The 22969-nt window shown below is 37.6% G+C and overlaps 1 protein-coding gene across 3 annotated transcripts in view; it reads right to left on the reverse strand.

Annotated features, from left to right (window-relative positions):
* Positions 1 to 1286: 1286 nt before the first annotated feature.
* LOC109420996 (stathmin) overlaps positions 1287 to 22969 on the reverse strand; it is a 241252-nt gene continuing 219569 nt past the window's right edge. For 2 of the 3 annotated variants that reach the window (XM_029858858.2, XM_019695474.3), the window contains exons 5-6: positions 18344 to 18499; positions 1287 to 2016 (exon numbers count right to left, since the gene is read on the reverse strand). In XM_029858858.2, the coding sequence (XP_029714718.2) occupies positions 1927 to 2016; positions 18344 to 18499 (246 nt within the window). In that variant the 3' untranslated portion in view covers positions 1287 to 1926. The remainder of the gene's footprint in view (positions 2017 to 18343; positions 18500 to 22969) is intronic. The other variant, XM_029858859.2, reaches the window with a different exon arrangement.

Consider the following 22969-nt stretch of genomic DNA (forward strand, 5'->3'; position numbering starts at 1 on the left):
TAGCCACTTGCCAATCCTGTCTATTTGGCGTTCCCTAAAAATGCCACTCTTCCCTGCGTTCGTTTGCAACCAATAGCACAAACAAAAAACTGATGCAAAATTTGTTCACGCATTGCACATCTTCCAGCTTTCAAAAGTTCGAATCCCATGATTTCCACGTTCCCCAATTCCACGCTTGTTCACACGTTGTGTGCTTTCGTGTGTTTTTTTCCGCTCTGCATGCTAATACTGTTCGTTCGAAGCAGCTACTACTGTTACTTACTACTTGGTTGGTTGAGTGTCTAAAAATTTCCAAAATTCGAAAAGCTTGCCTTTATCTAAGTTTCGAAAAAATGAACCGGAAAAAACGGCGACCGAAAATTCCTACCCAAAACTGTGGCCGCGTGATTCTAAGCCTTAGCAAAAAACTATATATTTTTTGTTTCCTCTGTCTAACTGTTGTCGTTTGTGTTTGTTTCTGTTTGTAAGTATCACCTCTTCCGGCTTTCAATGAGTTTGTGTTTTCTTGGGCAGTTTCCGTCAATGATGCGCTTCCGTTTTGGACTTTTATTTTACTTCTTTTTGTTTGTTCTTGGTTCTGAGAGCTATCTACGATCCTATTTTAAATCTGTATTTGAACGGAAATTGCTATTGTCGCTTTCGAACGGTTGGAAATACGAAAAAAAAAAATAATAAAGGTTCCCCTTTGCTGAGGGCATTCGAAATTTGTACAATTCAATAAACGCACCGTCATTTCGATTATGAATTTTCATTGATTATATGTACCTAAAAAGAGAACTGCCAGGTTATATGGAGAGGATACATTGAATTTACACTTATTTAAACAGTTGAGATGTTTTCCACTGATGGTACTCGACTAAACGTCTGTTGTTTTATTATTGAGGATTTAGAATTTTCAAATTTCGGATGGATTAGGGTAGAAGTTTAAGAAATTGTTCATATTTCTAGAAATTCAATCCGAGATTTGAAAATAAAACCCTAACGGATTATAGAAAAGAACTCAATTCATCTGTTCATGTATTATTATCGTACTTGTTTGTTGGTTGTTGCTGTTGTGGCTGCTGCTGCTTCCGCTTCTTCTATGATAGTGGTGTTACAAGTATATAAATTCAACTTCCGTATTTTTTTTTATGTGTACTTCAAGTGAAAGATTTACCCTACTGCTGTTTGTTTGATTTTGTGTTTGTGCATTTTCTACCTCTGAGAACAACAGCAGATTGAATCAGTAAACCCCTTCTTTTCTAACTGGGTTTAAAAAAAAGTAGTAGCTTTCTCATTATGCTTCATTTAAATTCATTTCCATTTTAGCGATTATAAATCTTCTTTTGAAGAAGTTTTGTGTTTATTTTTGTCTCATTTTGTTCGTTCATTTGTATCTATCTATCTTCTGTTTGGTTGCTGTTGCACGCGGTACTTCAAATGGCTAGATCAATCAATAAACAGTTTTTCTTCGTCTTAACTTCGGCGCTGCTGTTCGGCTTGCAGATTTGCTTGTTTTGCTTGCATGCTTGCAGGGGCACGCGCTATGCTGATATCAAATCTCTTGTTGTCTTTGCACGCTTTCTTGCAATTTTAATACTTTTTTTTCAGTAGTGTTATTGTAACGTTTTTTTCTTTTTGTATTTCTTTAGATATTCAACTTGATTCGTGATTGAACTGTTTGATGTTCTTTAAACATGATGTGATTCCACGTTTCACGCCATTTCTGATACTTTTTCAAGCGTGGTTTTACTCATCAGCATTCTATAATTTGTTTTGTAGCACTACTACTTAGAGGGGGAGGCAAAAGATCGGGGACGAGATGTGCATTTTTTCTCTCTTTGTTGTAATTCATATGGTGTAGCTATGTTTGTTGAAGAAAGATAATTATAGTGAAAGAGAGGGGGGATAAAGAAGGAAGCTCGTACGATGGCTCTGGGGAGGTCCTTAACCGGACGATGCGGTGACGCTGTTGTCGTCGTTCTTCTGAGTGGCAAGGGCTGCCTTGTTCTGGCGCACAATCTCCGCACGTCGTTCCTGGAAATGAGATAGAAGCAGGAAATTTTAATTATAACGCACAAAACCACACGAAGTATGTTCAATTCCATGCATGCGCTTAAACTTAGAAACACCACTCCAAATAACAAAAAACTGAGATTAACTTTATAGCTATTTATAAGACTTATGTGTGACTTATCTTCTTCTTCTTCTTGGCGTAATGTCCTCACTGGGACAAAGTCTGCTTCTCAGCTTAGTGTTCAATGAGCACTTCCACAGTTTTTAACTGAGAGCTTCCTCTGCCAATGACCATTTTGCATGTGTATATCGTGTGGCAGGCACGAAGATACTCTATGCCCAAGGAAGTCAAGGAAATTTCCTTTACGAAAAGATCCTTGACCGACCGGGAATCGAACCCGTCACCCTCAGCATGGTCATGCTGAATACCCGTGCGTTTACCGCCTCGGCTATATGGGCCCTTGTGTGACTTATCTATAGCTGTCGAATACTCGAATGTATATTACAAAATATAGAAAAAATCGTTTCGAATATTGTTACACAGATTTATGTCCGTACCGACAGATTGAATTTAGCTTGCATCCCCGAAATAATCACAGAAAGACAATTCCCAAAGGAATCCCTGTATGAATGTTGCTCAAAGGAACCCCTATCCTATTCACGGAGAGCACTGAAGAAATTTGCGAAGGATTCTCACGAGAGAACTTTCAAAGAATAAATAAGGGAAATCTCCGAAAAGGTTCTGGGAGGTAATCTACAATAAATCCCTGGCGGACTTTTCCTAGAAACCTCGGAAGAAATTTCTGAACGAGATATTCCACAAAAGGATTCTTTCATTTCATTTTCATTTTGCAGCATTTGGTGGGGCAATAAGAGCGCAAGTCAATCCAAAGCCGCATATCAAGGAGGGGTAATGGCCGTAATAGTCCGTGCGGACCACATGAACACCATCGGAGGGGTAATGGTATGGGTTGGGGGAAGGAATTGGAGTGGACACAATTATGCAAATAATACGGCGAAATTCAATGAAACATGGGTTTAACCCTCCACTTCCCATGGTTTTTCTAGCTAGAGAGCACCATCGATTTTCGACGAAATCTGGACAAACGGAATTAGATAAATATGATGCAATAATTTTTAGAATATGACTGTAACCTCATAAGTTTAACCCAACTACTAACTACTTGTTTCAATAGTAGAACTATTGATAAACAATCAAGGACCTATTGGTTTACAGCAAAACAAAGTTCATTGATTTCGAAAAATTCAGCCAATTTGCAATATTTTTTGTTCAAGCGCTTCTTTCAGAAACGCTTTTTTGGCATATAAATAGTCGTTTAAAGTCGTGGGAAGGGAAGGGTTTGATTGGTTATCTTTAGATGAAAAATATGCAAATTAATTTTGACTTGAAAATAAATAAATAACAAAACAATGAAATCATTTTAGCTGTCTAGATTTAAAAATTAAAAAAAAAAAAACAAAATGAAAATTCAAAGACTAAACCTTCTTTTCTAGACCCAAGAAAATTCTAATCCCATTTAATTGAATGTGTTGTAATCCTGGCATGTCGTTAACATCTTTATATCCTAATTCCTACCTGTTACGTTATGCCACAATAAGATCTAGGAGATAATCAAAAACACGTATGGTCTTTCGGATGGCTATTACGTTGAAAATTACTGAAAATACAGTACAGGTCGGACTCGACTATCTGGATTGAAACTCTGAAGCCTCCTAAAACCACATCTGACAAACGGAATGATGTACAAAGCTGTTATATTTACTGGCTACTAATCAAAATTAGCTTGACAAAATGTCAAAATTTTAGCTTTATACATACAACATTTCGTTCCCCAGACACACGTTTCCGAAGCTTCAGAACCCGACTCCGGACAATTGAGTCCGACCTGTACAAACGTATTACGTGGTATTACTAACACTCGAAATAGGAGCTCCTGCTCAAACGGTTCCAAATTCTATGCATCCGTTTGGAAGATATGTAAAAATAATAATGAAAAAAATCCATGTTAATATTGTTATCCTGCCCATAGTTTCCTATTACTAGCTAGTTTTGTCTAGGCTCAACTGGTAGTGCAGTTTCTAGCGTCAATTGTCTTCTAGATTCCTAGAGCAATCAGTGGCGATTCCCTAACCTCAAATCTACCTGTTCAACGAACGTAAATTCTTGACTTTTTTCAACAAATTGGCTTGTAATTTGTAGAAAATGCTGAAAATAGTTGTTTTCATTCATTTTCAATTTGATTCTGTTAATAAATTCTTCGCAAATTCAAGTTTTAGGGTCGTTGAACAGGTAAAAAGTGAGGTTACGAGACGCCACTGAGAGCAATAATGATGAGTAGTAAGTGTAACGCAGATACCACCCACACCTAATTTTACGTAACGCTCCTCAAAATCTAACTGTAAATTCCTAAAATATTGGGTCTATGCAAGCTGAACTATGACATTGCTTTGGAAATTGTGATAGGCTCACTGCGGATACTCCTCTGGTCCCCATTAGCATTTACGGCCGATTTTTTCACCTCTGCTCAGCTCTTAAACCAGATTCACATCTATCTTAAGGCTGAATCAGAAATGAATAAATTGGCGCACAAAGTGCTAATGAGTTAAGCCCTCCCATCGCGTCAAGATCGAATATCCATGGGGAGGGAGATATTCCACAAAAGGATTCTTGGATTAGTTTCCAATGGAATTCCGGGAGGAACTCATAAAGCATTTCCTACAGATGAACCCCAAGAGAAATACTCCAAAAAATCTCTGGAAAAATTCCTTAACGGATCTCTATAAAATTCCCCCTGAAGAAATTCCTGAAAAACCTCTTGAGGATTTCTCGAACGGATCCATGGAAATTCTGGAAGATTTTGCCTAGAAAAAAAAAATTAACGAATCATTAGGTGAATTCCTACAGGAATCCCAAGAAGAATTCCCAATAGAATTCCTGTACAAGTTCTCGATAAAATCATAACCGAAAATCTCCCAGGAATCCCTTGCAAAAATTCAAAGGCACCCTTGGACAAATTTCCGATTGAATCTCATGATCCAGGTCGCCTACAACGTACAATGTACATATCTTCAGAAAAGTTGTTTAGAAGTCTTGAAGTTCTCAAATTGTGTAAACAAACGCGTTGCTACGTGACGCTTGTATGCGTTTTAAATTCATCACTTTGACGGTTGTGCTAGTTTTCCCCGGATATCGGTTCCTCGAATACCGTTTCCCCGAATGTCCTTTTTCCCCGAATCACTCTCTTCTTTATTTTATAGGCGGTTCTTTTAAATTCTATTGATCCTCAAACCTGCTGAAACATACTGGAAAAACTTGTAATTAGAAGGCACGAAATGTTGCTAATTGACAAATTGAGAGATGAAATTTGTGAAAAAAACGCGTTCTGGTGGGATTCGAACCCACGACTCCGTATTCGCTAGACCGGCGCTTTTATCAACTAAGCCACAGAACAAGTAATGATTCTGCGGAATAGAAAGCCGAACTGAATCCGAAGCCGCACTGTGAACACTACCGTTTCACTATTCGGTTTACGAGGACGATCCAGAGCCGAACCGATTGTTGTTTTTACCGATCTGACTAAGCTCTCCCACACACCTACTGTAGTGTAACACTCCCGATCAAAAGTTTGGGGTCACCCCCTCAAAAACATGTCATTTTTTTAGGCTCATATCTACGCCAATTTATGTCCGATTTCAAAAACCTAGGTCTCATTCAAAAGATAATAAGTCAAAGTAACTCTGAACGTGATTTAGATGAAACTTTTACAAAAATATTTGTATGTAAACTCAACCCAAATTTGCCAAATTTTCTAAAAAAATGAATATAAACTAACGGCAGTGTCGCTGAAAATTGGGTCGACCAAATTTAAAGATGAGAGCGGTAATAAAGCCTGCGCACTTTAGAATCGGTACGCTTTCTACCGGCTGCAGATCAAAAACGGTTTGACCTAGAACAAAACGTTATAAGAAGCAAATGAAGCTTATTTATTGTGTTTTGTAGGAAAAATTGTAATTGTAATTGCTCAGTCCACACCCAGGCCGACAACTGTCAGCCCATCTGGGCCTTGTAGCATAATCGGGCTAATAATATTAGCTACAAGCTACAAGTTACAAGTACTAATATTACAAGTGCTAATAATTTGTGTTGCATAAAGGCTCGATTTTCCACTAATATTATTAGCACTTGTAATATTAGTGACCATGAAAATACAAGTTGTTTTGGTTCATTTACCTGTCAAAATTCATCCGACAGTTCACTATTAATTTGAAATGGCAGTTGTTGTTTGTTTATTTCCTGCATTTTTTCGAAAAGCATCCGGAAGAAAAATGAATAAAAGTTAACAGAATGTTCGTTAAAAATAATTTCATAGATTCGGAAGTTTTGCAATCTCTATACTGCCTATGATCGCATATCAGTCCCATATTTGCTGGGTTTTTTATTCATATGGGACAGTTATGCGATCATAGGCAGTATATGATACATGAAGAAAAGCATGTGCTATTTGGATCATTTTCGGCCGCTCTAACGAAATATTTTTTTATTAAGTATGGTATTTCAATTACCAAATTAAAGTAACACATTTTTTTTTAATTTTACTATTATAGATTATTACAAGTTGTTTTATTATGGCATTTTCATAGACAAATAAACGACTAAAGCGTCAAAAACAATAAACATATAAATGACAAATATACATACACAAATCATGGAACAGCATTAGTGAATATGCTGAACAAAGTATCGAGATTTTTAATAAAATGTCCCAAAGATTCAATTGAAAAACATTGGATAAAGATTTAGCAACAGGTATCATACTTCTTGTTTAAATCCGAAGTGACCTAGGATGCGATAATTGAGCTTTTACCTTGCGAGGCAAGACACCGTGCTTGCTGGAGGGTACATTTTCCGTCACAGAGTTGCTCAGAATTCCTCCGGATTACTCCCGTTTTTATATGGGTGTTGCCTGACTTATCGCAAAATCAAAACAATATTGCCCGATATCTCGCTTTGCATGCAGTTTTAGGGATGTTTTTCAACAAAATTCGTCGATCACAGGTACAAAGAGTTATTCACAATTTCTCAGAGTTACTCTCGTTTGCAGTGTCTTTCCGCTTGGCTTTTACCTACTTTTATATGTATCCACTCGATTCGGATCAGTGCATATTGTAGCTTTTAATTAGCTCAATTATGCACAATAAAATCAATTGATTCAAATGTATTTCGCATATGCAACTTCACGTGTGCTTCAAGTTGCACCTTCGATTTGATGCAGTGACGCAGTAACCATAACATTGTCTGTGATAATACATAAATCAAAGATGGGTATTGTAGGAACTTTGGAGAATTTGAGAAACTTAGCAGAAATGATATTTTGTATACAAAATGACGTGCACATCAACGCAATTATCTCTCAATGAGTTTCAAAATGGTAAATCAATATATTTCAAACGAAATATGACTTCTGCAATAATAAAAATTAACTTGTAAAATTGTTTACAAGACCTTTGCGACTTGTAATCAAAAGTACAAGTCATAGCTAATATTTTATACTTGTAGTTTGTTTATGCAACAGACACTGGTAAATTCTACTAATAATATTAGTCCAACCGACTTGTAGTATTAGACTTGTAACTTGTACTTGTAGAATTTTTATGCAACAGGAAATCACAAACTACAAGCTACAAGACTAATATTATTAGTAAAATTTTCATTATGCTACAGGCCCCTGCTTGTAGGCAGATGTGGACCTACTAAGCCTCCCCCGTTAACATGTCCTACACCGAATTAGCACACCGGGATCTTCCACAGGCAAGCGCTGGCGTTACCAGTCCCAACAAGTGTCAGATACATTAAATAGACGGGGTAGAGGATATAAGAAGATGTGGGAATAGGATGGGAAGAGGCAGAAATGAAGAGATAGTAGAGAGGTTTCGATTTTGTTGCTGAAACGAGAAAAAGAAAGAATGATAAAGAACATTAGCGATATGTTCATAGATTTTGATTTGGTCGATAATTTCTCATCTATTTTGTTTCCATATCGTTGCATCGGTGACCATTTCCATCGTCTTTCTAGTTTTGTTAGGACCATCTCGCGTTTTTTCGTCATGTCCTCTTTGCCGGTTGGCGACGTTCAGGGCCCTGTAGCATAATCGGGCTAATAATATTAGCTACAAGTTACAAGTTACAAGTACTAATATTACAAGTGCTAATAATTTGTGTTGCATAAAGGCTCAATTTTCCACTAATATTATTAGCACTTGTAATATTAGTGACCATGAAAATACAAGTTGTTTTGGTTCATTTACCTGTCAAAATTCATCCGACAGTTCACTATTAATTTGAAATGGCAGTTAATGTTTGTTTATATTCTGCATTTTCCGCGTAACATCCGGAAATAACTTCATTTATTCCGAAGTTTTGCATTCTTTATACTTATGACACACATGTGATACAAGAATCACTGTACAATTGCGCTTGAAATGAGTGCCACACTGAAAATTCTCTCAGTTCAAGTCAGTCTAGTTGGAATTTTCTTGACACTGCGTACCGTTGTACAGGAATCACACTCGTATCACATGTCTGTCCGGGGTATTATACGATAGATGAAGTTTGGATAATTTTCGGCCGCTCTGACGAAATATTTTTTTACAAAGTATGGTACTGCAAGTACCTAGATTTTAAGTAAAATGTCCCAAAGATTTAATAGTAATGGTTGAAAAACAATGCATAAAGATTTAGCAACATGTATTATGCTTCTTGTTAAAATCCCAAGTGATCTGGGATGCAAAAATTGAGCTTTTACCTACTTTTATATGTCGATAACTCGATTCGAATTAGTGTATGTATATTGTAGCTCTTGATTAGCTTAATGATGCGCAATACAAGCAATTGATTCAAATTTATTTCGCATCTGCAACTTTACCTGTACTTATGCAGTGACCATAATAACCATAACTTTACCAAGAACCTCTAATCAAAGATGGGTATTGTAGAAAATTTGGAGAACTTGAGAGACTCAGCAGAAATTATATTTTGGATACAAAGTGTACATCAACGCAATTTTCTCTTCAATGAGTTTCGAAACATACTGCCAAATTTAATCGTCGAAAACTGGAATTAAGGTTGACATGTTAGATAAATAATATCTTTTGAGTTCATCAAAATGGTAAATCGATATATTCAAAACTAAATATGACTTCTGCAATACTTTAAATTTAACTTGTAAATTATTTTACAAGACCTTTGAGACTTGTAATCAAAAGTACAAGTCATAGCTAATATTTTATACTTGTAGTTTGTTTATGCAACATACACTTGTAAATTCTACTAATAATATTAGTCCATCCGACTTGTAGTATTGGACTTGTAACTTGTACTTGTAGTATTTTTATGCAACAGAAAATTATAAGCTACAAGCTAAAAGACTAATATTATTAGTAAAATTTTCATTATGCTACAGGCCCCAGGATGTAAGTAGAAAAGCATGCATTTAATATGATTAGTGCGACAGTAATTGTGATTGCTCAGTACTTCCAGCCCATTTGTCCGCAGTACATATCAGGCATCCCGTTTTAACAAGTCCTACACAGAACTAGAAACCCGGATCTTCCACAGACAGTCCTAACTAGTGTCAGATAAGTTCAATTGAGGATAGGAAGCGGCAAAATGAGAAGACAGTAGAGAAGGTTTGTTTCATTGGTAGCTGTGTTCATTTGATGTTTGTCTGACATTGAAAAACTAATTTCCGTAAGTGTTTAACTCTCCACCCCAAATTTAATACCGGAAAATATATCTGATCAGATGTATAGTTTGGCAATTATATGTCCACATTGAAATGCTTTTGTTAATACATCTTTTATCAAGAAGGAATAATGTTGTTTACTGTTATAAAATAATTCAGTTAAAGGACAGCTAATGTATTGTAATCCAGAATAAACCTACAGAAAATGTCTCAATAAAAAGTTAACTCTAGTTCAACTAACTACACAAACTAAAAAGTGTTATTATATTTTACCAATGATTTCATCCTAATCTTGACCCTAACATAGTTATGTGCTTAGTGTAAGTGGTCGCCGCTTATGATTTTGGTTGGACAATGACCAAAAATAGTGTTGTTTCGACAATAGTCACATACAGTCGAACCTCCATGAGTCGATGTTCCTTGACTCGATATCGACTCATGGAGGTAAATTTTTCCATACTGAAAAATAATTTCTGGGTTACTATGATGGTCCCTCCAAAAAGCTTCCCAAAGGATTTTTGTTCTACTACTCGATATTTCCTTGAGTCGATGGTCCCTTCAATATCGACTCATGGAGGTTTTACTGTACTATGCCCTACGACATTGACGATTCTATTGTCTATGGCTCACCTATTTAGCGCCACCCAGCAGGGACTTGGTCTGGTACCCAATTCAGTATATCCGCTCCACTTAATGTACCGTACCTCTTTTGATTTGTGATATATTACGCGGAACATTACTCTCTTCATTCTGATAGCGTTTATGTAACCCATTGGATTAAAAACCTCCATCAAACATGAAGCGATTAATCGGAGACTGAAGACTCTATACCAAATTTGGCTCAGAGACAGGTAATCAGTGAGGTCAGTTTTTCTCGTTTGTCAGAGACGATTGATACGTACAGTAAAACCTCCATGAGTCGATATTGAAGGGACCATCGACTCAAGGAAATATCGAGTAGTAGAACAAAAATCCTTTGGGAAGCTTTTTGGAGGGACCATCATAGTAACCCAGAAATTATTTTTCAGTATGGAAAAATTTACCTCCATGAGTCGATATCGAGTCAAGGAACATCGACTCATGGAGGTTCGACTGTATTAAGACAAACTTTCCACTGCATCTGCCAGCAATAATCGGTGATCGATCAACATTTCGAGTACCCCAATTTACACAAGAATGCCAAGGATCACCGCTCATGCTTTCAGGGTGTCTACTCAATTATGAAAATGAAATTCCCTGATATTTCCAGGATTTTTCCAGGTTTTTGAAAATAATTCCAGGTTTAAGAAACTTTAACAAATCGACTAAACTAAATATGATTTCAGATTTCTAGAAATTCGTGGAAACGCAACTTTTTGGGATATTTCTAGTTCCAACTATGATGACATTTAAGGCGAAACAGGAAGAATTTCCTCACTTTTTGGTTTTTGATGTTTTATTAAATAACGAAGCAATATTTTCAAAATCGGTTTTCGTGCACATGTAGAGTATGGATCAAGGTATCTACTGATTTTTTCGTGGTGGAAAATGTTTTTCGTTTTTGCAGAAACCATTTTTAAACAACATTTCACAAAAAAATGGTTTCTGAAAAAATGAAAAACATTTTCCATCTCAAAAAAATTCAGAAGATACCTTGATCCATACTCTACATGTGCACGAAAACCGATTTTGAAAATATTGCTTCGTTATTTAACAAAAAATAAAAAACCGAAAAAATGAGAAAATGCTTCAAGCACAAGTTGATTTTCTGTCACGAGAATTTTCTGCATAATTTGATGAAAATTTTGTTGATGAATTTTTGACGAAATTTAGCAAGGACAACAACAAGAAATTACACTATATTTTTATAAAAGTTAAGCTTAGCCATTCCAGCAGAAAATCTTCCGGGTAGTTCCTGTGCAAACTTTCTTGAATATGGTCAGAAATTTACAAGAATTGCAGCTAAAGCTTTTAAGCGAATCCTCCCAGAAACCCTTCACGTATAACTTTAGTTTACGTACGAAGACATTCGTAAATGTCCACATAAATTCAACTACAGTAGACGTTCGATAAGTGCAACATGTTTACGTTTCAGTTACCGAATGAAATTCGCTAACTGCAACGACTGGCAGCCGTCAAACAGTTGTCAATTGCTGTTGGACGCAGCCAGAATGCGCTCAAAAACATTGCAATGCAGCTGTAGTGCATCTGAAAAACATCGCAACTCTGTTGACGTTTCATTTTTGACAGATAGCGGTGCGATAACTGCAAAATTGTTGCACTTAGCGGACTTGCAGGTAAAAAGCATTGCAGTTAAACCGTTTGCACCGAGCGAACGTCTACTGTAGAGGAATTCTGAATTCTTATTTTTTCCTCAACAAATTTGAACGATTAGTTTACGTCAAAAACAGCGTTTTTACCAAAAGTATATGAACAAATAAATATTAAAAATGGACTATTTTCAAAGCTAATGGAAAAAAATAGTTGTTAATCAACAGTTTTGGATGTCAATAGTTTCACTCTTGAAACAATTAGAATATACTAATAAGTTGGCAACCATGTTCTAAAACTATTGCATTATGTCCATCGAAAATAGTTCGTTAAAATATGTGGAGCTCAGAAGCAACTATGGGAAAAAGAGAGTTGAAAATTGTTTCAAACATTGTTTAGAATTATTTATGAGTTAATCTAAAAATGCTTCAGAAATGGGCAGAAAAATATTTAAAAATTCTTCCAGAAGTCAACTAGTTAATTTCGCTAGAAATACCAACATCGAATTCGCCAGGAGTTCCAATTAATCAATAATATTCTGCGGGAGTTTCAGGAACTATGCTTAAAATATATCGTTAAGTTCCTTCAGGTATTTTCCAACATCTACAGGCGATTGCGAATTTATTAGGCAAACCTCAATAAATTATGCAAGACTTTAAACTCATTTACATGGAAATGAAGAAAAATAGCTTATACAGTTTAAGTCACTACGCTAATATTTAACGCTACAATAGATTGAAAGATTTGAGAATTCAAAGTCTTAACAATAAAAGCATGTCGACTCAGTTTTCCGAAATAGGTCAAACATTAAATAGAAGATTGCTGTAGAAAAAGTTCAAGTTAGTTTCAACGTCAAGGGTAATGAATATCTGATAAATAATATATATATTACGATTGTTGATTATTTTCGGTGAAAACTGATAAATAATGTTTAACGAGCGAGTAGTTAGTAGCGGCGCAGCCGAAATTTTCATTAGCCTTGAGGCATTTCTAACTGAAAATTTGTATTGAAATGATAACCACAGAAATTCCCTGATTGTCACCAGAATTCCCTGAGAATTCCAGGATTTTTCCAGGTCGAGTAAAATTCCCTGATAATTCCAGGTTTTCCAGGTTTTTCCAGGTAGTAGACACCCTGGCTTTACAATACAGTTGGAAAAACTAGAACAACACCTGGCCACAATGATGCATAAAGCACTAAAGCGGACCGGAAGTGTTGGTGAGCCAGCCCCACCATTGTGTTTTGTAGGAAAAATATGAAAAAAATCAGTTTTTATTGGTTCAAGATAAAATTTTGATCTGATTGTAAAATTCATGCCAATTTATTCTGCACAAACCAATGATGTCAATATTTTCAAATTTCACAGCTTACGGGCTGATATTTCCACAAGAAACAAAATTATACTCATCAAACATATGCTCAAAACAAGTTACGACATTAAACTTTTGACAAATATGGTTCACAAGACCATAATAAACTTATAGCCTTATTGGCCATTCACGCTATATTCAAAACATAATTTTACTCACTCACTAAACAGATTAAATTGCTGCGTATGCCATGATTTTCTGCTTATTTGAAATGTTTCATGATCTTGCGAATGAAATAATCAAAGATTGCCTTGGTGATCGCGACGTTTAATCAGTTTAATCAGTTTACGCTGTTAAGCGAATCCCCCTACTATTTTTTTATGAAAAAATATTTCCTGAGATCGTTTTTTGGATCTACAATTCCCCAATTCAAGTGGCCCAACTTAATTCATATCGAAACCTGGATTATTTTTGGAATTATTACCAGTTTTCCCACACAGTAGTCGGAAATTAACAGTCATAAGGCTAACTCCTCATAATAAGCCTAAAATAAGATAATTTTCATGGATAAAACACTGAAAACCATATAGATTATGGAACTCTAGATGTGATTCTATGATCACAAATAAAAAACTTCTGAGTAGATTCAGTTTTATTAAAAAAATCGTTAGATATTTCACGCCATCAAAACACATCCAATGAATTTCGTCAGCAATAGTCCATACAGCTATCGAGCCACGATTAATTATATTGTTCTGCATCCAATAATTGATTTCTTGTATACCAATACTAATCGTATAGTATCCTTCCCGTATGCGTATTCGCCGAACTAAAGCTTATGCGAAAACAACTTTTTTGACTTTAAATATCTATGCAAGTATTTGATTTTCCGTAAAACCTTTCAATGGCTTACCATAGCTATATTGGAAATTTTAAAACACTCATGGAATATTTTACCTCCCTTAATCAACAATCATAATACCAAGAACTATTATATACTGCGTAATTGGTGGGTTAGATAATTATATATTCCTACACAAATCTTGAATCTGACAATGATTGGTTTTTGCTCAATGTGTGCAGAAAAAACTGGCACTATTCACGAATTCAGATCAATCGTTCATCTAAAAATATAAAAACAGCAATTTTTATACGTTTCCTACAATCTACAATAGATAAGCTTCAATTACTTCTATCAACACTTTTTTCCAAGTGACTCCGTTTTTGAGCGGCAGCCGGTTGAAAGTGTACCGATTCTAAAGTGTGCAGGCTTTATAACCTGTTTTCTATAAGATTTCGAGTGCTTTTTACCGAACTTGGCTAAAAAATCTAGGAAAAAAGTTATTGAGTAAATTAACTCTTGATGTCATCGACCAAAAGTTTGGGGTCACCCCTCAAAATTATGTATCAGCCAAAAGTTTGGGGTAACCATCGTAAAACATGGAAAAGTGATTTGTTGATACCTTTGTCATCTATAGTTCAAATTAGAAATTGTACAAGGAATCCGAATATGCAATAATATTTGAGGGTTTACGATCGAATTTACAAGTTATAGTGGAAAATCTGATCGAAAAGGCGTCAAAACGTTGTAACGTCACGGTAGAATGTGTCAATAGAAGTTGAAAAGGGCATGAAACAATGACATCCAAACACACTAATAAAATCAGCAAACAAAACATTCAGCAGTTCAATCAGAAATTCTACAAACCATATAGTCGTTAAACTGCCCCTCTTGGTACCGTGGAGGGCCCATATTCTGCGCACCTAAGACTTTTTCAATTTCAATCAGCTGTAACAAATTCAAAATCAAACCGATTTGGCTGAATTTTTGACTGCACATAGTTATTAACTTTGTAAATAAGGCAAAATATAATTCTTATACAAAACAAAATGAAAAATCATGAAAATTCTAAAGTTTGTCTTTGTTCCTAATTCTGCGCACCCTTTTTTGGAATGTTCCTAATTCTGCGCACATGGGAAAAACTCTAAAAAGCTAACATATTGCAATGAGAACATGATTCATAGATGAAATTCAATTGAATTCTTCACTTTCAACTTTTATACGACATTACGACATTGATTCTACCTACTTTGGTTACTAAGCAAAGGGAATTTCAATCATAATACACAAAAGGATTTTGTAGTATTAGCATTACCGAATACTACTACGTAAAGCTTTTTAGTTATCCGCATATGCACATATTAGTAAAATTTACTTTCATTTCAAAAGGCAATATAAACTTTTTCGCCATGACAAAGTAGCACAATCTTTGTTTGCAAACTGAGACTTCTTTCTTGTCTAACTTCTCTTGTCTAAATTCCATGTAAACTCATATCATATATCGCATTTGACGAATGCTTGCATGAATACATAAAATTTCCCCCGAGGTTGATAGCAAATGTTTCAAACAAGTGGTTAGTCCGGTCGAACTATCAGATCTAAAGTGCAAGAATCGTAAACTAGCCTTCGAAGTTTATAAACTAACTTGTTGAGACGTAATTACATTCACCGGTTTGCTAGAAACATAGAATATCCTAGTTATAACTATGGTGGCATTTATATGATGTTTGTTTATTTATTAATTATTTAATTAATAATTAATTATATGATCAAAACTTAGTGTTGAAATGTCTGCGCAGAATTAGGACCGCTATTTAATACCGGTTCCTAATTCTGCGCACCCAGAAAGAACAAGAAGATTAAGAAAAGAAGAAGAAAACTCAATTGTTTTTTGCCGATTCTGATTCCTTGAAGACAGCAGTACAGGATGCGCATGGAAAAGCAGACATTCTCTTTATTATTTATGTCGCAAAATGCTTCAGGTCATGAGGCAACTTTTTTGCAGCTTCGCTAAACGGACACGGATTTCAGGCAATTTCCAGCACTGGCACACTAGACAAGGGACACACGGAGCATACACCAGTGGAAACGGAGAAGAGACTATTCTCACGAAAAGTTTCATCGCCCGGAGCGGGAATCGAACCCTCACCCCACAGCATGGTACGATTGGAAGCTTGGTGACCCTAACCACACGGCTACGAGGCTCCATAATGGTCGTTGATTTGAAACATTTTTCTTCACAAACTTTTTCAAAAAAATATATTTGAAGCTAATATTGAACCAGCGTCCCTGATTTTGTTGTATATTCGAGAAAGTGCGCCGAATTAGGGACTGCGCAGAATTAGGGCCGGTCACGGTATGTCAGTCTCATGTCGTTTCTAATGCGAATCATATTTTTGTCACTTACGAGGTCATTCAAAACAAATTTGATATCTTTCCCACCTCATTTCACAGCTAAATATGCCACGAAAAGGGTATGCAACAATAGAATACACTTTTTTGAAAATAATTGGAGTTATAGTACAAAACGTAGGCGCTTTGAAAAACAACATGGGACTGACATGCGAAGAGGGGAAGTAAACTCCATACATAGTTTTAAAGCTCAACTTCAATGTCGGTTCTCTGTGCTGGTGGCTTAGTAATATTCTTCCTTGAATTCTTTCCAGGATTCCTGCTTGGATTTCTACCACAATTCCTTCTTGAAATTCTTTTATAGTTTCTCACAGAATTCTTCCCAGAATTTAACTTCTTTTTTTCCTGGCCTGCCAATTTTGTTTTTCTGGCTTTCTCCAGCTCTCGTAAGTTTCCGGCAAGAGGGTTTTGCGTATTTCCTTCCATAAATAGTGCTTTCAGTGATTTGTTCTTTCGGGATTTATGAGATTTCAACCAGAGTTCCTCCCGAGACTTCTTCCAGAGGTTTTCTTGTTATACTCCCAGAGTTTCTCGCTAGATTCCTCCCGGAGATCCTTCCAAACTTAGCCAAAGTTTCCTCGGGGATTCCTCTAAGTGATTTTTTTTCCTAAAATAGCTAGACTTTGCTCGGGGATAGAAACTCTTGCTGAGATCTCAGGATAAATCCTGGTAGAAATCCAACGAACTTTAAGCAAGACGCAGCATGAGCTCCGTGAATACATTATGAGGGACAGTGGGAGCAATACCGGGAAATCCTTTGAAAGCAATTCTGTAGGATTCCTGTAAAAAACTCAAGGAAAATCGGTCAGAATTCAGGAATCATTGAAAATTTTCAAGAATTCCGGAAGTCTTTCCGGAAAAATGCTGGTAGACATCCGGAAGAATCTCCGGAAAGAATTCCAAAAAGGAATCCAAGAAGATTTTCGTACCTTGTAAAAGCGTGAAAAATCGGAAATAGTCTCATGAGAAAACCTGAGAGGCTTTCCAAGCAAACAAATTTCAAAATGATGTAGACTGGAATTGATTCATGAACGACGGGATCACTGAGCTAGTGCTTATCCATAGGGCTAATTTTGTATCGCTGCAAAGTTTCAATGAGGATTCCCGGTTTTCCTTTTTTTCAGGTAGCGGACACCAAGGTAGATACCCTGATAAACAGCCACCATCCTAAATTACGGTCCATCATCTTCAATTTCAGTCCGTAATCTTGAATTTCGAAATATTTTTGTAGCCCACACGATTGGGACACTGTTTTAGAATCCCCCGAAAGTCTACACATGAAGATGATACCAACTGCACTGTAGAAGACGATCTGGGAACCCCTGTGCTAGAAGATTCCGCAAAACCTATATGCCAAGACATCGTACTAAATACAAGTCGAAGGTCAGTTTATGTTACATATGAAATTTTGTCATCTCATGCATTTTTAAGTTGACGCCATCTATTAAATATAAAATTGCGAATAAAGCAAAAATATTACTATCGGTTTGCTAGTGGAATAAAGCTAAAAGATTTAATTTGACTTTGCTTGTATCATAAGTTGACTTGTTTTGTCTCATTTTTATACCTTACTACCACCCCTCAACATATATACACCAGCCATGAGTTATTATCGCAACATAAAGGTCACACCAAACAATAAACTGTGAAAAAAAATCAGCACAAAATTAGTCAAGCCAACCACGTAATGCACACAAAACCAAAAACTTAAGCTAAACAACAAAGAGCAATATCACAGACGAGTAAGAAAGTAAAAACAACGAAAACCTACGTGTTTGCGAATGAGGTCCAGCTTCTTCTGGATCTCCTTCTCGCGGTTCTGCTCGGCGGTGGACAATTTGTTCTCGATAATGCGGGTCTTCTCCTCGGATTTCTGCGACTCGAGCAGATCCACGGTGGCTCGCACTTCGTTCAGCTTGTCAGTGTTCTGGAGATGATGATGATGATTATGGGAATGATGGTGGCGATGGCGGTGGCCAATCAAATTATTGATGATTGATGATGATGGTGTGGTCGTCCGAGTTTACGGGTTGCAGATAGTCCAAGTTCACCAGGTCGATGGTGACCACCACCACCGGCGTCGTGCCAATTATCGTGTACATGTGATTCATGATTTGAGGAGAGGCAGGGGTGATGCAGATGTTTGATGGTTTGTTTGGTGATATGATTTTTGGCAACAGTATCAGGGCCGGAAAGGGGGCACATGATTGCGACAGGCCAAGCAGCATTATACATATGCGGGTCGATCAAAATTCCCAATGGGATGATGATGGTGGTCATGTTGGCCGAGATGATTGATGTTATACGGTGTGATACAGGAATAATGCACGTGTCGTGTATTTTGTTGTAACAGTACAGCGGACGTGATTTTTCGTGGTGAACATGTACATGTGGAAAGAAAGAAACATAAATGAATCAGAAAAATCAATATAAAAAATAACAAGATTTTATGAACAAAAATAACAATAATAATTGACTCGCAAGAACAAAAAGAACTTTTACATAAAAATATCACATTTATACAAAATATTCACCCAGAACTACGAGTTTCATTTACCGTTATTATAAAATTTTGAAGTTTCTTCCTGAAGTTCCTACGAACATAACACCAAGGATTTTTCTAGGCGTTTGGACAGATATTCGGGAATTCTTCCAGGGTTTCCCTCAGAAATTCTTTACGAGATTCCCTCAGGAATTCTTCCAGGGATTCCCAAAGGAATTTCTGCAGGGATTTCCTTAGAAATTTCTCCAAGGATTCCCTAAGGAATTCCTCCAGGGATTCCCTCACGATTTTGTCCAGGGATTCTATCAGGAATTCTTCCAGAAATTCCCTCAAGAATTCCTTCAGAGATTACCTCGGGAATTCCTCTACGGATTCCATTAGGAATTCCTCAAAGGATTTCTTCACAAATTCCTCCAGGGATTTCCTCAGGAATTCATCCAGGGATTTCCTCCAGGGATTCTCTAAGGTATCCCTCCAGGGATTCCCTAAAAAAATCCTCCAGGATTTCCTTAAGGAATTCCTCCGGGGATTCCCTAAGGAATTCCTCCAGGGATTTTCTTCAGGAATTCCTCCAGAGATTTTCTCAGAAATTCCTCCAGGGATTTCCTCAGGAATTCATCCAGGGATTTACTAACGAATTCCTCCAGGGAAATCCTCACGAATTCCTCCAGGGATTCCCTAAGGAATTCTTTCAGAGAGTTTCTAAAGAATTCCTCAAGGAATTCCCTTAGGAATTCTTTCAGTGATTCCCTCAAGAATTCATCCAGAGATTCCTTTCAGAATTTCTCCAGTGATTCCCTCACGATTTCTTCCAGCGATTCCCTCAGGAATTCCTTCAGAGATCCCTTCGGGAATTTCTCCACGGATTCCATTAGGAATTCCTCCAAGGATTTCTTCCTAATGGAATCAGAAATTCCTCCACGGATTTCTTCAGGAATTTCTTCAAGGATTTACTCAGGAATTTCTCCAGGGATTTCCTCAGGAATTCCTCCAGGAATTTCCTCAGAAATTCTTCCAGAGATTGCCTAAGGAATTCCTCCAGGGATTTCCTCAGGAATTCCTCCAGGGATTTCCACAGGAATTCCTCCAGGAATTCCTTCAAGAATTCCTCCAGGGATTCCTTCAAGAATTCTTCCAGGGATTCCCTCACGATTTTGTCCAGGAATTCTCTCAGAAATTCTTCCAGGGATTCTCTTAGGAATTCCTCCAGGGATTTCCTCAGGAATTCCTCCAGGGTTTTCCTCAGGAATTCCTCCAGGGATTTCCTCAGGAACTTCTCCAGGGATTTCCTCAGGAATTCCTCCAGAGATTTCATCAGGAATTCCTCCAGGGATTTCCTAAGGAATTCCTCCAGGTTTCCTCAGGAATTCCTCCAGGGATTACCTCAGGAATTCCTCCAGGGATTTCCTCAAGAATTCCTCCAGAGGTTTCCTCAGGAATTCCTTCAGGGATGTCCTCAGGAATTCTTTCAGGGATTTCCTCAGGAATTCCTCCAGAGATTTCTTTAGGAATTCCTCCAGAGATTTCCTCAGGAATTCCTCCAGGGATTTCCTCAGGAATTCTTCCAGGGATTTCCACAGGAATTCCTCCAGAGATTTCTTTAGGAATTCCTCCAGGGATTTCCTAAGGAATTCCTCCAGTGATTTCCTCAGTAATTCCTCCTGAGAATTCCTCAGGAATTCCTCCAGAGATTTCATCAGGAATTTCTCCAGAGATTTCATCCGGAATTCCTCCTGGGATTTCCTCAGGGATTCCTCCAGGGATTTCCTCAGGGATTTCTACAGGGATTTCCTCACGAATTTCTCCGGGGATTTCATAAGCAATTACTCCAGGAATTCCCTTAGGAATTCCTTCAGTGGCTCCTCCAGGGATTCCCAAATTTATCCAGGGATTCCCTCAAGAATCCCTTCGGGAATTCCTCCAAGGATTCCATTAGGAATTCCTCCACGGATTCCATTAGGAATTCCTCCAACGATTTCTTCAGGAATTCCTTAAGGGATTTCCTCAGGAATTCCTCCAGAGATTCTCCATGGAATTCCTCCAGAGATTCTCTGAGGAATTTCTGCAGAGATTCTCTAAGAAATTCCTGCAGAGATTCCCTGAGCAATTCCTCCAGGGATTCCCTAAGGAATTCCTCCACGGATTCCCTAAAGGAGTCATGCAGAGAGTCCCTAAGGAATTCCTCCAAGGATTCCATAAGGAATTCATTCAGGGATTCCCTAAGGAATTACTGCAGGAATTCATCCAGGGATTTCCTCAAGAATGCCTCCACAGATTTCCTGGGAAATTCTTCCAGGGATTCCCTCAGGAATTCTTCCAGGGATTTCCTCAGGAATTCCTCCAGAGATTTATTTAGGAATTCCTCCAGGGATTTCCTCAGGAATTCCTTCAGAGATATCTTTAGGAATTCATCCAGGGATTTCCTCAAGGGATTCCTTAAGGAATTCCTCCGAAAATTCTCTAAGGAATTCCTCCAGAGATTCCCTGATAAATTCCTTGAGGAATTCTTCCAGGGATTCCCTAAGGAATTCCTTCAGGGATACCCTAAGGAATTCCTTCAGGTATTCTTTATGGAATTCCTCCAGGGATTATCAATGGAATTCCTCCAGGGATTCTCTATGGAATTCCTCCAGGGATTCTCTATGGAATTCCTTCACGGATTCTGTGGTAACCGCGTCTGGCAAGCGCGAGCGTGTATATAAGACTAACTAATCTGCTGCTGTGCCGCGCAGAGTGGGTCGGCTGATGTGTCTCCACGCAGGTGCATGTATGCGCGCGAGTGCATTGTATAAAGGTGAACGAGTAAAGATACTCGTCACCACATCCCCCTTTCTATAATCTGATTTTGCACATTGGCTTAACATTTTCTAAAGTCCGACTGATCCTTGAAACCGTCAAGTGTCAGAATCGTCATAACGTCATATGGTATAATCAATAATTTAATGTAGTGATTCGATGCCGCACTCCATGAGTAAACTACACCTACTGGTACTCTATGAATCTCCAATGATTATCATGTTCGGCAAGCCACCACCCTTCAGACAATTATGATGTTATCGCCAGACCAATACTTCCAAGTTTCTGCAGACCTGCTCCGTCTCTCCCCCCATACAATAAAATGTGTCTCTTAATCAAGAATCAAGTCAAGAATACAATCGACCGGTCTTGTACGATTTATCAAAAGCATGACACTGTGGCACTCTTCTGTCTAAATACCAATTACCATCTGACCAATAGTTGCATAGCATAGCAGTTGCTCCCCTTACTCCTCATAGGATCACTATTCATTAACACACGCATATTATCTTCAAGTTCCGAATATACGACATCCTCGTAAGACTTCTCATTTCAACGAATAATTACTTATTATTAGTTATCTTTGAATCGTGGGTCCATTCTCCATTTGCCCTAGTCAAACACTTTCGGTTGCACTGAATGTTCAATTTTATGTGCAAAAACATCAAAACATTGAATATACCCTGTATGACTTCCCTTTTGTCTATGAAGGGAGCACGACACCAGATAACAGACTAACATGCAACGCACAGTCACAAACTCCGCCTGCCGACGGCGTCGTGAATCGAACCCGCATTCCACAGCACAACACGGTCAAATGGTTGATGACACCAACCGTACAACTCCGAGGCCACGAAGATTCTTTTCAATCGCAAAAATCTTTTATGCGAGCAGCCTGGCATGAAAATAACGTCATATTTTCCGATAGGCCCTCTTCTGGTGTCCGCCCTATGTAACCACTGCAGCGCAGCTCGCATGTTGATCATCCAAAGTATGCTGCTGGATCCCATTTCAGCATAGCTCCGCAGCACTACCGATGCTCTTTGTAATCTGACTTTCCGAAACACACCTTCTCGCAGTAGAACCAATGCAAATACT

Source organism: Aedes albopictus, chromosome 2, assembly GCF_035046485.1.
Source record: "Aedes albopictus strain Foshan chromosome 2, AalbF5, whole genome shotgun sequence".
Taxonomy (NCBI): Eukaryota; Metazoa; Arthropoda; class Insecta; order Diptera; family Culicidae; genus Aedes; species Aedes albopictus.